This window comes from Micromys minutus (genome assembly GCF_963924665.1).
Source record: "Micromys minutus genome assembly, chromosome: 11".
Classification (NCBI taxonomy): Eukaryota; Metazoa; Chordata; class Mammalia; order Rodentia; family Muridae; genus Micromys; species Micromys minutus.
Genome location: NC_137980.1, coordinates 44,858,004 through 44,878,405, shown reverse-complemented (window position 1 = coordinate 44,878,405; position 20,402 = coordinate 44,858,004). Strand labels below are relative to the sequence as shown.

General features: G+C 50.8%; 1 protein-coding gene across 2 annotated transcripts in view; it reads right to left on the bottom strand.

Annotated features, from left to right (window-relative positions):
* The window catches only part of RIMS4 (regulating synaptic membrane exocytosis 4), a gene marked incomplete at both ends in the record, with an annotated part of 55,126 nt that extends 39,472 nt beyond the window's left edge, over positions 1-15,654 (bottom strand). Inside the window, one exon of one of the 2 annotated variants that reach the window (XM_080925184.1) lies at positions 15,536-15,654. In XM_080925184.1, the coding sequence (XP_080781310.1) occupies positions 15,536-15,632 (97 nt within the window). The remainder of the gene's footprint in view (positions 1-15,535) is intronic. The other variant, XM_080925183.1, reaches the window with a different exon arrangement.
* Between the last annotated feature and the right edge of the window lie 4,748 nt (positions 15,655-20,402).

Genomic DNA, 20,402 nt, shown 5'->3' with positions numbered 1-20,402 from the left:
GAGGGTTGCTGGGAACTCTGGCCAGCTGTGCCCTGAACAATGGTGCCCAGGTGACTGACTGTATCCTGCTGATACTGGACCCTGGATGGGGGGTTCTGCAACTCACCTTCCTGGAAAAGGAGTCTCGGGGTATGGGAAGACATACTTTTTCTGATCTAAGCCAGGTTCCTGCACCCGGGCCCATGATGTGGACCACAAAGTTGGAAGGGCCAAGCCACACTATCTCACTCCGAGTTCAAAAGATGATATAGGGCTCTGGCAGGAATACAAACGAGGCTCTCATACTTATTCTAAATATTTAAAAGTTATAAATCAGGGCTATTAAATAAAATATGTCCCCTCCTTCTATTCTGAGAAATATGTCTTCATAATGACATAATGACCTTGAAGGCTGGGGCAGGTTCAAATTTAGAATCCCTGGAGTCCTGAGGCTGATCACCAAATGAGGAGGGTGCTGGATGTCAGCCATAGCCCACCCCTGGTCTCTACATCCAGCCCCCACTGCACACCTGTGTGCTGTCCTCGCCTGCAATTGACAAGCTTAACACTGTTATTTGTAGCTTAGGAGATTCTCATTTCTGCTGTAGAAGGCGGGTGGTAAGAATTAACCCTATTCACATGTTGTCCATTGTCCGGCTAACTCATTCAAGCCCCCCAGACAAACACAGGGAAGGGTTCTAGATATACCTACCGGCTCATGTCCATTTAAGTACGGAATTTTGGGGTCCCCAGACCTGAAACTTGACCTAACATGAGAAGGACAAGTAGCCTATCTTCTTCCCGGGTCCTCATACCTAGGTGTGAGGTAGGGCTTGGATGGAGGAACACACAGAAGCAACCCAGGGAGACAGCAACAACAAAGCCAGCAGCCACCTGCAGGTCACAGAACAGTGGCTGTTCCCTTTGACACTGTGGCTCAATCTTTACCAAACTCTTTTTACAAATCTAGAGATTTGACAACTCCTGGGGGGCAAGGTAGGCCTGATGGTTCTCCCATTCTCTTCCCCCAGAAGGCCCAGATTTGGGAGTTCAAATTTGAAGGCAGACCTGAGGATCTGCTGGTCTGGCCTGATTCTGATCCCTCTCGGGAGCTAAAGACACACAGCTGGGGTCAACCCCACCAGCCTCAACTTTTAACTAAAGAAAAGTTTTTAAATTTTTTTTTATTATCTTAATTAAAAAAAAAAAAAAGACTTAGACAGTCACCTCTGGAGAGAAATTATGGGTTTCAAGAGCTCTTGACAAAGAGTCCCGTTCCAGAGACGTAACACTGGCATTTTAAATTTGGTTCTTATTCACGGCTGGAAAGCATTAGAAGGAAGATTACAAATTTAATAATGTAACACGGCAGGGCCTGGCCCGGTCTCGGCTCTGCGAGAGTAATTTGTTTCTGCCTTCCAGCCGCCACTTCCCTGCCTCCTGGTATCACCAGATCAGCCCGGTGACACACTCCTGACTTTTCTCTGGTGCTCTGGCCCACGAAGCAGCCAGAACATTGGCCCATCACAAGCCTGGCTGAAGGCCCACGCTGGGATGGAGTAGTAGATGTGAGAAGAACCACCGTGTGTAAAAGAGGCCAACCCTGACCTCTGCCTCCATTAATAACCTCCCCAGAAGCCAAAACGGTCTTTGAAGATTTGCAAACCCCAAGTCTGAGTGCCATATCCCATGCCTGCTAAAATCAACAGGGGCTCCAACTGCCCATCAGTTCAGGTGCAAGACTTAACAATGAAGTACGGTCTGAGGCTACCCCATCACCCACACAGTCCTTTCTTTGGGCTTTCAAAAGGCCAAGTCTTTCCCTACCCTTGAGTCCTTGGCAGCTGCTGACAATGGCAAGAACTGGTATTTCTTAAATACCATGCCTTAGGCACTTGGCGAGGGCCCCTCTCTCCTAACCCCTAGCCTATGAATGACAGCAAAGCCAAGAAACTAAGCTGGGACTCCAGAGCCAGACAATGGACAAGGATTCTGCCTCCTGGCCCGGCTGTGGGATCCTGTGGGGCCCTTTCGAAAATAGCATAGCATAGGTTGTCGGTGTCGCCAATGGGAGCCAGACTCCTGACCCTGAAGCCCTCGGTTTTACCATGCACCGTGTATTGGAAAACATTTGAAAGACACAAGCTAAAGGGCAAAATCTACCCATAATTCTATCATGGACAGACTTTAAGTTAATTATTACTGTGGGGGGAGGTGTGCATGCGCAAGTGTGTGTGTGTGTGTGTGTGTGTGTGTGTGTGTGTGTGTGTCTGGGTGTGTGTGTACTCGAGCACTTGGAAGAGACAAAGGGACAGCGATGGGTTGGATTGGGCAGGACAACCACATGGGCTGTGAGAATCCGCCTGTATCCCCATGGCTGTCTATCGGAGCTTGGCACAGTGGCCTTCTGTCTACTCTCACTCTCTGCCACTACACAGGTCAACGCACTCCTCCCTCTCATCAGCTTGGCTGTCCCCTCTGTCCTTTCTGGGGCCAGCTCCCTTACCATGGCCTATCTTGATATGATGCCTCATACGGTGCTTACCATGTGGGGGGGCATCTGTTGTTTCTTTAGGTTGTCCAATAACAACCCCCGCACCCTGAGACTAAGCTCTGTGAAGACAACAAGAGGGAGCTTGTCTTGGGTCCCCAGAACAGGGCTGGGCAACAGCAACCAAGGGAGAAGGGGAGGAACAAGGTTCTGGGAAGGGGTGAAGAGGCTAGGAACTGCCTGTCCTAAGCCAGTGCCCCTGGGTGGGACACAGGTTCACACAAGTCCCTGGAGAAAGTGAAAAGCAAAGGACCCTGGGAACTCACAGGGCAAAGTAGAAGATTCCGGCAGTGCTTCCCAGAAGAAGAGAGGCACCCCAGAGGACAGCCCAGCAGAACAAGACCATCAGTGGGCCTGGGATAGAGCTCGCTGGCAAAGCACTTACTTAACATGTCTGTCCAGAGTGTGGAAAACAATAGAACAGCATCCGGTACAGAGAAGCCATTTTGGGCCAGGAGGCATCCAATGCTTGCTAAAGGCAGACATGTGCAGTCAGGTAATCTGGCCCTGTCCCGTCCATCCTTCAACCTTGTCTCCAGTGGCTTCTCTTCTAGTGGTCAAGCAAGCGAGCCACACCCCTAGCTACAGTTGCCAATGCCCCAATTCACACCCCTCTCTTGATCCAACCTCTCTTACCAGCACCTGCATTTCTTTACCTACAGGCTATCTTCACCCCTGCAACCCGATTCTGCTAGAAATGATGATGTCTATATCCACTCTGGGTGCCCACCCTAGCTCTCTGCCATTACTAAGGAGGCTGACACAAAAACAGTCCAGTTCCTTTGTTCTGGGTAGATAGTTCAAGTGTGTTTTCTAACCCTAGAAATTCAAGTGTGATTACAATCCTACGGTTTCTCAAGCTATAACCATTAGACGAAGTTCACTTGTCAATAAAGTTTTATTTAGGATCCAGTCTCTGTTCATTTACATATAGTCTGTGTGGCTGAAAAGTTGTAACCGAGATCCCGGACCTGCAAAGACCAAAATATCTGCTGTCTGGCCTCTCTCAGAACAGCTATGTACGAGCCAGTCTCCCCAAAGTCTCCAGGAAGGCTCACCTCATGTCCCTCACTCAGAGGTCACCAGCCTAAAGAAGTGCGGTGTCCTGGCTACCTCCCTCCTAAGCATCCGGCCACTTTTGTAAACTATATGAGCAACACACAATTGCGATTTGACTTTCAACTCACGAGAACAGAACAGCAGCTCCAAGTGACATCTCCACTACTTAAACATAAATCCTGATCTCGGAGTTACACCTGAAGAAACCCAAACACGGGCAGCAGATTGGTGCTGTTGTTCCCCTTTCGCAGAGGACCCCTAAACAGAGACTATTCCTATGCATACATTGCTTCTACCACAAGCCTGGAGGCCATCAGTGTTTCTCGGCTACGCCACCAAAGGCCAACTAGAGCCAAGTTCACTCAGCATCTTGAACTTGCAGGGTCCCTGCCACTTGACAGCCACACATTCATTCAGCCAACCTGGAAACCAAGATTGAAGAGGAGAATGGCATGCCCTGGGGTCATGCAACCGGCAAACTAGCAGAAATGAGATCTCAAATCAGATCACCCTATGACAAACCAGCTCCTGCCCACCTCTCCAACGCAGGCCAGCATTCCATGGGGTTCCAGGAGACTGAGTGGATAAAAATCCTTTCAATATGGAGATGCAAAGTGGTCATCAAGGCAGATGCCCTTCAAGGTGGCACTGGGAAAGAAGCCCTGAGATGTCTCAGATACACACATATGTTCCAGAAGAATTAGAAAGGCCATGCAGAATTCAGGGGTGACCATGGAGCTGGGTTCAAGCTCAAGCAATGAGTTTTGCTCCAGTTTTCATGAGGCAAATGACCCTGGCCAAGTCTGGGATCAAGCCAGAGAAGCATCTCATGCATAGGCCTCTTGAAATAATCAGGCTCCCCTCATGGAACTAGGAACAGGGACACGCTATGGCCAAGGCATGACACATACAGAACTGGGCTCTCCTATTCTCCCTACTCCAGTCAGAGGTTCCCTGACAGCAGATGCCAGTGCCCTGGACAGTTGCTTTTACCAAGAAGGACCCTCACCCCACCAAGTGGCTGTTCTATCTTTGAAGACACACCACCTTTGGCTAGTGGGGATTGCCTGGCCCTGGAAGGCCCTGGCCTTCTCTCTAGATAGAGGACTATTAACATGGGAAATCAGAAAGCTGGCTTAGGGTGGTACCACTCTCGGCACAAGCCGCTGAAGAGCCATGGTGGCTCCTGGGTTCCTTGATTACCCTTATACCTCTCTATTGTCAGATAAATCTAAAGCTCCGGCTAATTGCATAGCTCCATATTGAGATTGTGTGACCTCCACATCTCCTTCCACCTCAGACAACCTCCAGGACCCCAAGCACCATCTACATGTTGAACCATCCCCAGCAAGAGACTTCAGGTTCATTGCCCAGTTTGAAGGTACTTCCTTTCCAACACTGCTATACAGCTTCCTGGGCCCAGGAGGCTTGAGGGTGGTCTAGCCTGGGCTGGATGGGCCCCCAGAGACTCCTGGTCCAGCATGGTCTTGGGCCTAGCCATGTGAAAGATGTTTTTCAAGACATATGCTAAGGAACTAATTAATTTTCATGGCAGGTCCCAATAAGTGACACATCCTCTCACCCGGGCCCAGGGTGGCATTTTCTAGGGACACCGAGTGCTGGAGATGTATGGTACAGACTTGGAGCCTCAGGGGGCAGCAGGATCCATCTATCATAGCACGTGGCACATCTGGGGTCAGAGAAGGTTCTGAGTCACAAGTGTGGGAACACTGGTCCTGTTTCTAGCTTTCTTGGCTGCCTGCTGTAAGGCTTTGGACAAATGAAAGCGCCTCTTTGGTCTTTATCCAAGATAGCCCATCAATCTCAGGGCTTAAAAACGCCACAGTATTAAGCACTGCCCTGCTTCATTTTTGGTGTGCACCAGGCTCTCTATAAAAGACTTAACAAATCCTGATTCACTTAATCCTCATAACGCCTTTGCGGCGGGAAGGGACTCTGATAAACCCATTTTACAGATGGCTCAGAGTGGCTATGGAACTTGCCCACGGTCACTCAATCAACACATGGCAGAGTTAGGATTCAAACCCACTCCTTCTGATTGTGAAGTCTGTCATGGTGGCCATGGGAGCAGGCCTATGCAGCAGCTGCGGGAGGTGGGTGAACAGTTTCTCTGATGTCCTTTGGGGCTATTCCCCTCTTTCCAACACAGATGTTTTCATCACAACAGTAACAGACCCAGGTGTGAAGTTTGGTACCAATGATTGTATCCAGAAGTGAGCAGGAGGATTCTCAATGATGAGGTATCCGGGACACTTCCTGAGGGATCTTTATCCAATAGATCCAATATCCTCTGCATATGCGTACACTAATGTCCAAAATTGTTCACTTAAATTTTGAGACAGGGTCTTACTGTGCAGCCCTGGCTATCCTGGAATTTGTTCTGTAGACCAAGCTGGCACTGGACTCAGAGATCCCCCTGCCTCTGCCTTCTGAGTGCTTATTTTTAAAATTTTTAAGTGACCCTCCCACCAAAGATCAGCTAAAGAGAAGCTCTGAATGAAGAAACTTGGGGTGGGCAATAAGTGGGAAGTAAGACCTTTTCTCTCTAGAAGGTTCCATTTGCATCTGAACCAAACCCAACAGACTCTGTCTGGAAGACACGAAAACCTCCAAAGATGGCTCAGTAAGCCAACTGCTGTATAAAGACCTGAGTCTAGCTCCCAAAATGCTCATGAAATCATGGGTGAGGTGGTACAGCTTTGAAATCCCCTGTACATCTCCGGGAGGTAGAGACAGGTGGGCCCCTGAGGCTCACTGTCCAGCCAGCCTGGAGTAACTAACTATAAAGCTCCAGGCTACTGAGAGGCTCTGCCTTAAGGATGGTTCCCAAAGAACAACATATGAGGTTGTCCTCTGGCTTTCAGAGCACATATACATGTGCACGCACACATGCACCCACATGAACACGCGCATGCATGCACACATGAGACTAGAGGAGACTCCGAGGTTCAGATTCATTGCTGGGCAGACTTCTCCTCTCTGACCCCTAAGACAGCCTCTCGGGCTCTATGGGCACAGGGAGCCATCATCTACCAGACTGGGCACCCCACCCCAGCCTGTGGCCATGCAAGCATGTTCACCTCATTCCAGGAAGTCTACAATGACAGGAAAGGCAGCAGCTCCCGTTTCTCCACGTGAGGCACAGACAGCCTCACATCCTCATAGGATCTCTAGTTTGAGCATCATTTTTGCAACACATAAGGCTGAGGCCCAGACCACTTTCTTACAATGGACTCAGCAGCAAGGCACACCCAGATCACTGCTAGCCCAAGCTACCCTTCCCAAAGAGCACTCCCACCCACTTAGGTCACACCTTACTAGCAAACTAGTTCTAGGTGCCTTCCTTGCCTTCTTTTTTTTGAGTTTACTTTGGGCCAGATAAGAAACGTATTACTCCACAAGGTCCACCTCCTGTTAAACCTTCCCTAGAAACTGACCAGCCTGTCTCAGAAGCATCTCAATAACTGTCTCAGCCAGTCCGTTGGCAGCTCTTCCTGGTAGTATGCCTTCTACATCCATGATCCCTCTGACTTACTTCTTCCCAGCCGAGGCTGTCCTCAAATGAACCGTGTGCTTGCACACATGGCCCTGCCTACTTTTCATCTATGCAGGAGAGAACAGTGCTCTCTTCCATCCAGTAAAAGGCACTAGACCTGGACCCTCTGAGATCCCAGGGCTGCCTGTGTCCAGCCGTTGGCTTTTTGAGCCTTCTACGGCACATTGGCCTATTCATTGCTTGTTTCCATGGCTTCTCAGAGGATGCTGGGAGCTCACTGCAACTCTCACACAGCAGAGGCTCTTCTGGATCGGAGACCATGAAGAAACCAGACAATAGGTTGTACCGAACCTGAGATAAAAGGATTTTCATCTGAACCGAGGAGAGGGCTCATTTGTTAAAGTCCTTGCCACAAAAGCATAAGAACCTGACTTTGATCCCCAAACCTACATATAAAAGCCATATATTGTAGACATCTCAGGACTGGGAAAGTGGAGACAGGCTGGCTAACCTAGCGCACTTGGTAAGTTCCAAGCCACTGAGAGACCGTGTTTCAAAAAATATGGTTGATAGAACCTGAGAAATGATACCTGAGGTTGACCTCTGGCCTCTACACACTCACACACATATACACATGAAACTTCACAAAGATACGCACACAGGGGAGAAGGGGCAGAAACAGAGAGACAGACAGCAAGGGAGCTAAAGAGGAAGAGGGAGAGGGAGGGAGCAGGGAGAGATCTGATGTGTCCCAGAATCAAGGTGTGTCTATACTGTCTGTGAACAGACCTAGGTAATGCTGGGACTTGTTGCTCAAACAGATGGGACAGCGATAGTAGCCACCACTGGCTAAAGCCTACCGCAAACTGGGTATTAGACACACAGTCTCTTTGATCCCAGTCACAACCATGCACAACCATGCACATCCGGCTCTGGAGACATCCATTATATAATGTGTCCCTCAAGGCAATCTTTGAGGTGTGGTCTATGGTCATGGCCCATTTTACAGAGGAGGAAATTAAGTGCAGAAAGACAAAGTGGCTTGCCCCAGAGTCCCCCAAGGTCAATGCAAGTTAGAAGAAGTAGGGCGAAAGCAAGCATCTGCAAGCCCCACGCCTCGCTCTCTGGAAGAGAGCAAGCAGGGTGAGCAGTAAAGAGCCTGGCCCGACTCCACAGTATCTTCCAGCTTCAGCACCGACACAGCCATGCTGTGTTCTCAGTCACAGCCACCCGTTTCCAAAGAGGGGGGCTGAGGAGGAGTTCTTAGTCTTCACCTTGCCTCTACTCACATGGGGGGCCTTTCCTTCCCCAGTCTGGACCCCAGTTTCTCAAACAGGCTCTGCTCACTCCCTAGCAGGCTGTGATGATCTGATTCCCCACTTCTCTTCCCTAAAGCCCCAGTCACACTGACCTCAGGACCTTTATCCTGGAGCCCGAGGGAGAGCATCCAGCTTCCCCATGGCTGAGCTCTTTGTCACTTCAGCTTCAACTCTACGGTCCCTGCCTCGGCTTTGCCCAACTACTTGATGTCATCTCCTCTCTTGTCACTTGACACAATATGAAAATACATGTTTTTAATTGATCACAGTTATTGTCTATATACCTCAGGCCAGGATATAGCTCCGTGAGAGCAGAAACCATGTCTGACTTGTTTTCCAGTATAACTCCAGCACCAAGAATGTAGTTTGGCACTGAATAAATTAATGAGTAGATGCCAGAAAAGAAGATCTAGCCACAGCTCTGGACCATGCGACCTTGGCAAGCCATCCTGCTCTCTGAGCCTCAGTTTCCCTCTCTGCCTCGAGAGGAGAATAGACCATACACTACACTCCAATGGCTCGTCCAGGACAGCTTGTCTTAGAAAGCCAGACCTGGAACCCACACAGTTTGGTCCATCCAAAAGCAGGCAGCTAGCCAGGGTCCGGGCAGTGGCAACCCTGTCCCTACCTCCTCCTGTGTCCCTGCCCAGCCACACAGCCCTCTCACTCCCCCACCACAGAAACTGTTAATGAAGTGCGCACTGCTCCATGCGGCTACAATTCCGGGGGCTAAGAATAAGGCGCTGACATCAGCCTCGTCAGTTTCCAAGTGAATCAGAAGGGGAGGGGGGAGGAAGGAGGAGGGAGTGGTGCTCCAGAGCTGTCAAGTAGAAATAGCACAGCGTTAAATATAATCCAGTCCTGGCCTACATCATTCTGCAGAGGCAGGTGATGGCTGGGCCCTCAGGGCCGGGGCAGACAACTGGATCCTTCAAGGAGGTCAGCGCAGCCACAGCTGCTGCTGGTCAACTGATGGGGACCATCCAGGGATGGTGGCCTAGAGCAGGCTGCCAGCCCCTGGGGTGTTTATATAAGCCAAACAGAACCATGCACCATGGCCTTTGTCATTTGCTATTGTGACAGTCACTTTCTGCATAGGAGGAATTCATCTCCAGCACTAGAAGGTAGCCTCCAGGGAAGTATGGTGGGGCTAGGATCACCACCCACAGATGGCTCCAGACGAGTAGGGTTCAGCATCTGTAAAATGGGCATATGTGTAGTCATTTTTTTAAATCTCCCTGAAAGATGCTCTGACCGAGATCATTAACCTTCCCCTAACCCAAGAAGGTGAAGGGATTTGCTTGAGGCCACAGGGCATGGAATCAAATTCAAGCTTTACACAAAATATAGCAAATAGTACAGACCCTGGGAACCAGTGGGGCTCTTTTGTGGTAGTTCTTTAAGGTACAAGATGATGGTTGTTGGGTAGAAGGCTGGAGACAGAGAACATCTGGGGGGGGTGGGAGTGAAGGGTGGGAAGTGGGGGATGGGGGGAAGGTGTAGAGGGGGTGGGAAGTGGGGGGTGAGAAGTAGACGGTGGGGAGTTGGGGGGTGGCTACCTTCCTGTTCCACTCTGTTCCACAGTCCCCAACTCAGCCTCCACCTGGGGCACTGGAGAGTGGCAAGGAGGAAGGAGAGGCCTCATTTCCTAAAAGGAACCAAGGTAGATAAATAGACCTTTCCTTTTCCTGCCCCACCTAGCAGAGCCAGGGGAAGCTTGGTAGGTTCGAACCAAGGAAGTTCGAGCTGGAGGAAGAAAAGGCAAAGTCCCCAAGGAGGGTACTAAAGGAAAGAGCTCTGGGGGTCAGAGAGGACCCTAACAGCAGCCTAAGACTTGCACAATGATATGTGTGCAAATTTGTGCCTGTGTGTGTGTGTGTGTGTGTGTGTGTGTGTGTGTGTTCCTGAACCTGGCTCTCCGGAAATTATTCCTTTAGGATGATTAGATTCAAGTGCCTTACTCTACATGTTCACCTTAGTGCTCAGCTTTAACTAGAGAGGCCCTTGGCTTGAGATACTACCAGGCTTCAGTTTTCCAAATCTAGAATTTATCCCAGTCTTGAATTTACAGAGGATTATGAGTCTGGCTGTGGTGGTGCAGACCTGTAATCCAAACTCAGGAAGCTGAGGCAGGAGGACCACATGCTTGAGGAAAGCCTGGGCTACACAGTGAATGCCTGGCTAGCTAGGGCTTCTTTGTAAGACTCTTTCTCAAAAGCAAAGGAGATTACAGTTCTAGGTGGTAAATCGGGGGTCTGGGTAATAGATGTCAGGGAAGAAAAGGGCACAGGAAGTGGCCTCCCCTGGGGTGAGGAAGGGAGAGGAGGCTCTAGAACCTAGACTCCTGCTTTAACATGGCCCCATAATAAGGATATGAAATACTAGGGTCTCCCTGCATCATGCACGCAGCCCAGCCTCCACCCCCCCCCCCCCCCCCCCCGGCTTCCTGGAGCTGAAGGACTCACTCTGTTCCCACCATTTCTAGGGGAAGGAGCGGGGCAGCAGGACATTTTGTTTCCCAGATGAAGCGCAGGTCAAATTTCAAGGACAAAAGTTAGCACTTGGCCTGGGAAAGAAAACTCCGCCAAATCCTGCAAATTTAGGAGGGAGGGAGGGTGAGATTTCAATGTGGTCATTCCAGGTGCCTGGGGGGGGGGGGTGCTGGCAGGAACTGAAGCCCTGATTCCCCCTGCCAAGATCTGTCTGGCAGGAAATGGGTAGCTTCGCATCCTTAAAGTAGCTCAAACAACCACCTCCATTTCCCCTCTGTTCAAAACCGGGGGTGGGGACCAGGGCTGTGGTAGCAGTTGTGGATCCCACCCACCATGCTCCCCTCAAGAAGATTTGGTCTGAGCGGAAGAGGGAGGTGCCATGAAAGGCTTTCCAGCCCAGAGATGTGGCCTAAACTGCTAGGAAAGGGACTGGTAGCCGGCTGGTGTTGCCATGGTAACTTCCTCCCTGAGCTGGATCGAAGCATCCATCCTATGGGCAAATCAGAGCCGGTTGCTCCAGCTTCTCCGCCCTTCTCCTGGGCGGGAGGGGTGGAACTAGACGCCAAATCACTTGGTCAGGCTCAGGGACACTAGCCTAAGGTCCAGACCCTGATGTAACAACTGCTTTTGGTATCTACTAGAAAGGGGATACACCCCTGGTCCCCATCTACACCCCAAGGAACTGGCATGTGGATGTGCAACAAATAAACTGATTAGAAAGAAGAGGAAAAAAACATAAGCCAGGATGCTTCCCACCTTCATTTGGCTTGCGAGACCCTGAAATACCCACCTTTTAAGCACTTCAAAGAAGGAGGACCCAGCTCTACCTCTATAAACTACAACACAATAAAATTAGCCTATTAGAACCATGACAGTTAACATTTTGAGAATCAGGATTTTCTTTGCCCAAATGCACAGGCGTCTTCTTTATGGCCATGATCAGAGACAACTCTCACTTGTTAATAAAACAGACAGGAACCAGCATGTATTGAGACCTACCAAGTACCTAGCCAGGCACGGGCTAAGACTTCGCATAGCAAAGTGGCATAATTGAAAGCAAGTGTGCCTGAACCAATCTGTCCAGATATGAACCTTAACTCCCTCACTTCCTGGCCAAATGACCTTGAAGGTATTGCTCTGCCTAGACCTCAGTTTTCTTATCTGAAAATGAGAATGTTCTACAGGATATTAATTTTATGGGGAATGTTATGAGGAAAGATTAAAATAATGCATTTTTAAATACCTAGAAAGACATGCAGCACATGGTAATTTTTAAAAGCATTGACCCAACGGAGTCTACTGGGAGCACTATAATTTTTCCTCCTCACATAGGTGAGGAAAACAGGGTCACATGTCTAGCTCCTCCCCACCCTAGCTGCAAACCCATGGCCAGTAAGGCTGAGCGACAAAGACATGGCCACAAATATCCCAAGTGTCCCTGAGTGCCTGCCTCTCTAAAGCCCCAGCGTCCTTGGGAACAAGGCAACCATAAGCAACATCTGAGAGGTATCCAGAACATCAGAGGGACGATTCCTCCTGACAGGCATCGTAGCAACCTGCAGTGATCCTTTCCTTTGGGCTCCAAGGTACTAGAAAGAAGAAGAGAAGGCAGCCTCTTCTTCCTACCCCACCACCTGACACTCCTGAGTCCATAGCAGAGATCCGCTCTGCCCCATTTACAGTTAACGAGAAGTCTCTTCCTCAGCCTATGACTCAAGAAGCTAGCCGAAGCCTTGAAGATGGCTCTGGCCTAATCCAATGGATGGGAAAGATGTGTCGACATGAGTTGGAAGCAGCAACCAACGGGGAGGCTCTCGTGTGAGCCTGAAGGAACACACTTCAGAAATGGAGTGGCCCAAGGACAGAGGGGGAAAAGGGGGCCAGCAGGAGAGAGGAGTAGGCCAGAGGAGCAAAGTCGGCTCTGAACACTTCTCATCAGACCAGTCCCTGTGCAGGACCCCAGACCCTATTCCGCTGCCTTTAGAAAGTACTTCAGCTCAGTGCCGTTTTAGAGGAAATAATCCTGAAAGGTTTCTTTTAGGAGAAAATGAATGAATGGAATGGCCGAGAGAAATTAAACATCCAGACACTGGTCCTTGTTTCCAACTTCCACCTGCCTCTCAGTATTCTTCTAGATGTGGAAGTAGACTTTTCCCCTGTACCTCCCAAGCTCCAGGCAGCCACAGGAATGAGCAGAGAGGGACCCTGAGACATCCAAACTGAGCCCTGGGCTGCCAGCTGCTCCCCAAGGCTGCCTCACCTGGGAACCATTTTCTGCACAGTGAGATCTGGCTTTTTAAAAACCCTCCTCCAGCAAAAGAAGCCACTGGTGTTCTGAAGGGAGCCAGATTCTGCTCTCAGCCATGTGCAGGAGACACCAGATGACCTTGGCTTACACATACACACACATAGGCAAACCAGCACCACATACCGGGGCTTCAGTCATCTATCCACATAGCCACAGATACACCACTCCCACCCCATGCATTTGGGGCCCAGGAGAGCTGAAAAGGGTGATCTCTAGGTCTCTTACAAGCGAAACACAAGAATCTGAAGAAACTTGCTTCAATTAGAAATTTTGACTGATGTTTAGAAATTCTGTTAATAGTGTCAATGAAGTTGTCTTTGACTCAAATGAAACCTACAGCAGGTCTGGCAATAAAAGCCAAGGTGTCCAACCCGCAGCTTATAGCATGACTTTGGAGGAAGAACCGTGCCTGGCTCGGGTGCTCCGACACACCTGTGTTCCTTGCTCTCCTGCCCAGCTGGTCCCTTGAGTCACAAGTAAGTGGCCTCCTGAACTCTGGAAGACTGCCCTGTCACCAAGCCTGCTCTCTCTCCCCAGATGCTCCAAGACTCCCCCGGGGTCTCCATCCCTCCAGCCAGCCTGATTTCCTCTCTCTGAGTTAGCTGCAGAAGAGGTCACTGCATCAGGGACCTCGCCCCAATCTCACCTCACCTGATCTTGTCTAGAATAACAATAGAACACTCCTCGGCTCTATAATGGGGAAGCTGAGCTCCTGAGCCTCAGTTACTTGATCTGTGAGATGGTGGACCCATAGACTGATGGGTAACAACCATCTTAACCCCCAGCTCCTGCCTCCAGGTCAGTAGAAAATTCTATCAGGTATTGGCCTTGACTGTTACCTTCCCCTCACCACCTGTCTCTGGGGAACTTTCCTCATTCCATCTGTGACAGCCCAATACCCACCACTCCATCAGAGTTGAAGCCTGAACTCTTGAATTCCCTAAATTGTAACATTTTGGGGTAGTACATACATGATTTTTTCTTCCTAAGAGATAATCTATGTTTTAATCAGTATTGAACCCACTTGTTCTTACACACACACACACACACACACACACACACACACACACTCCTTTTCCTCACCCACCCTTCACTGACTTCAAATGTTCTCAAATTATCAGTTCAAAAACCATTTCACTCCACCCTCCCACCACACAGAACCCTGTATCTGAGGCGGTGTTATCTGCATTTACTGATGTAACTGAGGCTCGGGTTGGCATGACTTGTCCAAGGTCACAGCTTATATAGAGGGAATAAAGACTGGAGCCTGATTCTAACTTCTAACCTTGGCACTCTTTGGGGGAACTCTCACCCAAACCTTCTAGGTACCCCCACCTGTTGTTGTATTCCCTTCTTTACCCAAAACCAAACTCACTGCTCTTCCCATCCTCTGCCTGCTCCCAGTACCCACGATACCCATGAGCTGGCTTCCTCCCCACCCCTGGGCTGTGGCTACCCGTGTGTGTGTGTGTGTGTGTGTGTGTGTGTGTGTGTGTGTGTGTTTCCAGGCCTAGAAGCAGAAGATTTGAGTTGCAGGTTGGCAGCTGGGTTCAGCCCACCCAGAAGGCCACTCCAGGGACAAGATCACCTGAAGTCAGAAGCACACACTGAAGGATGCTCTGGTGTAGTTAACACTTACACTGCCTCGCACCTCCCTGGGGAGAAAAGAGGAAAGGCCAGCAGACACCAGGCCAGTTCTGTGCGGCCCGCCCCAATCTGATTAGAGTCTGGAGCCCCAGCCTGTGGGGGAAGGGAATAAAAACCAAATCGGGACACTCAAGGCTTTGGCTGTTGAACAAGAGGGTCTTGGGCAGGGAGCCTCTAGATGCAGCTAAGACAAAGACCTGGGAGAGGTCAGGTCTGTGCGCCACCTTCAACGACCAGGGGCACGTCGGAAGCTCAGGGGTGAAGCGGCCTAAACCCCAAGATCTGACTAGGGGGTACACACCAGACTTAGGTGGTGGCAAGTCCAGTTGAGAAACAAATCAGAGAGGGGGTCGCGGGGGAATCCTGTAGGTGCACATAAAAAGGGAGAGTTGGGTCCAGGCGACCCAAGGGCCCACTTGCGCAAGAAGGATGAGTGCGGATGCTCAAGGGGTCCCTGGGGCGCAGGAGGAAGGACAGGACCAGAGCTCCTCCTAGACCCCTGGGTTCTGAGGGAGTGGGAGGGGCCCCTGGGTATCTATCCGAGCCGGACTGAGTGCAGAGGAGACAGTGGCCGCCTCTCCCGGGCGCCCCGGGTCCCCGAGGGTCCCTGGTTTCTGGACTCGGAGACAACCCCCCAGGGTGGGTGGACCGCAGCGCGCTCACCTGCGTCCTCATCATCGAAGGAGTTCATGCACGGGAAGTAGATGGCGAGCGCCTCGAAGGAGGCGGACAGGCTGAGGCGGCTCTGCGAGCGCTCCATGCCCGCGCCCGCGCCAGGAGCCTCGGCCGCCGCGGCGGCGGGCGGCTTGGGCAGCTTGGCCGCCCCATTCTTGACGCGGAGTACGGCGCGCGGCGTGGTGGCGGCGGCCCGGGGCTCCGCGGGCGGGCGGCGGGGCTGGCGGTTGGGCGCAGAGGGCCGGACACTGGCGGCGCGTGGAGCCGGAGACGCGCGGTGCTCGCGGCGGCGGTAGCGGTAGTGGCGGCGGTGGCGGCGGTGGCGGTGGCGGTGGTGGCGGTGGCGGCGGCGGCGCAGCGCGCTCTGGCCCGCGGCGTCCCCAGCCTGCCTGCCGCGAGGGGCGGGCCGGAGCGGAGCGCCGCAGCCAATCGCCGAGGCCCGGGGGAGGGGGCGCCACGGGCGGGGCGTGGGAGCGGCGAGGGTGCGGGCTGCGCCGCCGCCACCAACCGGGCAGGTGGACGAGCCCGCCGCAAGGCTGTCTGCGCCCGGCTGCTGCGGCTCAGCCTCCAGTGCCCGCTCTGACCCGTGACTGTGAAACCTCAGATTCGCTCCAGAGGCAGGTGTCCAATAACCCCGATTCCTGCAGGCCTCACCCAGATACCCTGAGGCGTCCAGAGGGACACAGTCCAAGAAATCCAAGAAACCTGCCAGATTCACAAGCACCCACAGGGATGTATTCGCTCGGCAGGAGAGATCTCGGACTCCCTCACATTCGGGGACGGAGGGACACCTGGACAAACAAACACCTTCACAGATACCTGAACAATCTATAGACGCACCGTGACTCGTACTGACAAAGGGGCAGATACACCCACTGGCAACTTCAGAGGATACACAGACCTACAGAGTCACAGAGAGCAACAGGCGGGTGGGACATGTCCTCCCGCATATTGGAGACCCTCAGATCCCACAAACCCCACAGAAGTCTGGACAGACACACACCTTCTCATGCACCCACACTTGCTTGGAGACACATCCTAGAAGTCTCTCCCAAAGAGAGAGAACATAGCTCTAGACCACCTCAGACATTTAACACCCCTCCTCCTATGGTGATCTGTCCCCAAAACTGGGACAGCCAACCTCAGAACACTCCTACCTATAGACACAGCCATACAGACTGAGTCACTCACGGGGATGGATTCATTCTGATGCACAGACACCCTCAGACTCAAGATCCTGAGACACTGCTGCAGGCTCACGCTGGAACGCACTCTCAGACACATCCTGATGACCACGGTCTCCTGAATCACACCCGCAGGAACAGATTATCAGAGCCTGGGTATAAACAGACAAGCTCAAATGCAAACCCCCCTCTGCCCTCCAAACCTGAGTAACCAGGGCCCCACTCTACCAGCAGAACTGATTTCCTCTTTGCAGTTGCTCTCACCCCTCCCATGAAGCAGCCATCTGAGATGGCCTCGGGAAAGAACTGCCCAGTCCCTCATTTCCAAGGACCCTAGGGCGAGCTCCTCCATCTCCCTAACCTGTTTCCTCATCAGAGCCAGCCCTCTGTTTTGGATGGGTGTGGGCATTTGTTTTCTGTTGCTTCATAGCCACTTAAAAGCAACAGACCTTTCTTGGTATACAATCTGTCTCCATTGTAAATCTGGGCAGTTTAGCGGGGTTCTCTGCTTAGAATGTTACAAATTAGTGTGAAGGTGTGGCTTGTTTCTGCTGGCTTTGGATTCTGGGACCATTCAGGTGCCAGCAGGATCCAGTTCCTTGTGGCTGCAGGGCCCGACATCTGTGTATGCTGGCCTCTCAACATTTGCAAAAGGGACCCTTACCCATGGGCTTCCCATATTCAAAGCTACCACAGGAACAACAGGCCCTTCTCATCCTTTGCTCTCTCCAGCTCCCTGCCGGGTTGTCCCCCAAAAGGTAGTCCTCCTTTTCCCTTTATATTATCCTGTAGCTTGATCACGTCCATGACGCCTTTCCCTAGTTCCACACAGTCAAAGGGTAGAGGTCCTTGGAGCATCCCCTCAATTCTGTCATCTCTCCGAGTACCTGGCACAAAGGAGCTTCTCAAGCCTCTTCTCCCTTTCCAGGAATCAGACTCTGGCCATGAAAGCAACAGAAGTGTGAGCTGTTCTGCCCATTACCACCCCATCTTGGTCAATGGGGACCTTGCTCTTTCTAGTCATTCAGACACCATACATCTCAGAGGCGCCCCCCCTGCACCTGTGCCAGGGCCTAGTAGGGTACCACACAAAAAAGTGGTGCTAATTTAAGTAACTGTAGGTTGTATGAATGAATCCTCACATCAGCTTATGGGGGAGGTGTCCTCAGCTCCTCTCCCCCATTTTACAAAGAGCTGAGGCTTGAAGAGGGGGACCTGATGTCCCCAAGAGCGGCCACTCTTGAAAATGTGTGAGCAAGGGCTGGAAGGATGGCTCGGCGGTTAAAATAGCACTTCCAGGGATCTTTCAGAGGTTCTGAGTTCAATTTTCAACAACCACATGGTGGCTCACCACCATCTGTAATGGGATCAGATGCCCTCTTCTGGTGTGTCTGAAGACAGCGACAGTGTACTCACATACATATTTTTAAAAAAATCTTTCTTTAAAATGTATAACAATGTTTGTCCAAGTCCTTCAGTTCACCTTAAATTCAGGTGAAACTCAGTGACTATATTGTAACTGGTTGAAGGCAGGGATGCTGCACACAGAATTACTGAAGGTGGGTCAGAAAGGTCCTGCAGCTTCCTCCTGGTTTGCTCTGGGAGAAGGCAGCCTCTACCCAAGATGCCTAGATGTGTGAAGACTCCATGCCTCAGACTTATAAGCCTAAATATTTGATCCCTTATCACTATGTAGTTTCATTATTGGAAGTGTCATGGCCGGCCACTTGGACCTGAATGTGAGAAAGGCTTGAGGAATAAATTTGAGAGTGAGAGAAGGCTTGGGATTGTGGGTGGGGACTAGTGAGAGTTGATCGAGGGAAAGGCAATGTGGGAAACCAGAGGAGAGCTTCCAGTTTGGCAGCAGAGAAGCGGAGAGTGCCACTGGCTGGTGAGGTGGGGCTGAAGAAGCCTTGGCTGTGAAGCTTCAGTGCCCCTCCTTATTTCAGATGTGTGGTCCCGGAAAAGTCCTTCAGGATTCTCCATTAGAAAACAAAGAAAGGGCCCTGGGAGATAGGTCAGTTGGTAAAGTGCTTACTGTACAAGTACAGAGAGCTGGGATGAGACCCCAGACATGTTTATAATCTCAGCACTGCAGAAGGGAAGACTGGAAAATCCGGGGGCTCACTGCTGGTCAGTCTAGCTTAATTGCAGAGATCCAGATCCAAAGCCTGTCTCAAAACTAAGGTGGAGAGTGACCGAAGAAGACACCCTAGGTCAACCTCTGGCCTCCATGTGTGTATGCACTAGCACAGGAATGCAGGAGCCTGTCCATGTGCGTGTGCACATGTGAGAATACACCTGCATGCACACACACACTCACTCATACACACACACTCTCTCACTCACACACACACACTCTGTCTCACATACACACACACATTCACCCTCACACATACACTCACTCATACACATACACACACACTCTCTCACATACACACACTCTTTCACACACATACACACAAACTCTCTCACATATACACACACTTTTACTCACACTCACACACATACACACACTCTCACACACACTTATTTCTCTCTCACACATACATGCACACACACTCACACACATACACACACTCTCACATACACACACACTCACACACACACACATTCACCCCCACACACACACCCAGACACATACATACACTCTCACATATACACACACACTCACATACACACACACACATGCAGATACTCTCACATACAAACACACACACATCAGAGAGAGATCAGACATATAGAGCATGCATGACATTTGCTAAGTATTCGACGAATGGAATTTCTGGGTGCCTATTGCATGAGTCTGTATCAAGAGCTCAGGATACAGAGGCGAATAAAACAAGCTCGGCCTCTGCCTTTGTGGGTTTATAGTACGCCAATGATTACTGACATTATGTAATAGTTTGATTGTGTCAAATTTAATTACAACTGTGATGAAAGGTGTGTAGCATATCCCTAGTTTATAGTATTGCATATCTTTATTTTATAGTATTATGGGGGTTGAGTGGGCAGACCATAACTCTGCCAAGGATTGAAGGCCATCTGCCTTGGGGAAGTGATATTCAAGCTGGGATGCTATCTACCAGAGCCCTGATATTGTAGCAATAAATAAAGCACAGACGGTGGCTTCACACTTACAGTTTTTTTATGTGCATGGGGATTTGCTTGCATGGATATGTCTGTGCAGTGCCTGCTCGCCTGGTGCCCACAGAGGTTAGAAGAGGTCAGTTAGTACTCTGCGGCTGGAGTTATAGATGGTTGTGATTGGTCACGTGGGTTCCGGGAACTGAACTCAGGTCCTCTGGTAGAGCAGCAAGTGCTCTTAACCACTGAGCATCTCTCCAAAAGCAGACAGCTGAGAGAGAATATCCCTCTGACAGGTGACATGGAGGGGCACAGGGGACTATGGATTTGAGGCATGGAAGGATGTGGTCAAGACTTGTATGAGATCCATCCCATATGCAGCCACCAAACCTAGTCACTATTGTTGATACCAAGACAGGAGGCTGATATGGATGTCTCCTGAGAGGTTCAGAGACTTGCTGATACAGATTAAGATGCTTGCAGCTAACCATCATACTGGGCATGGGGACCCCAATGGAGGAGTGGGACTGAAGGAGCTGAAGGGGTGTGCAACCCCATAGGAAGAACAATACCAACCAACCAGA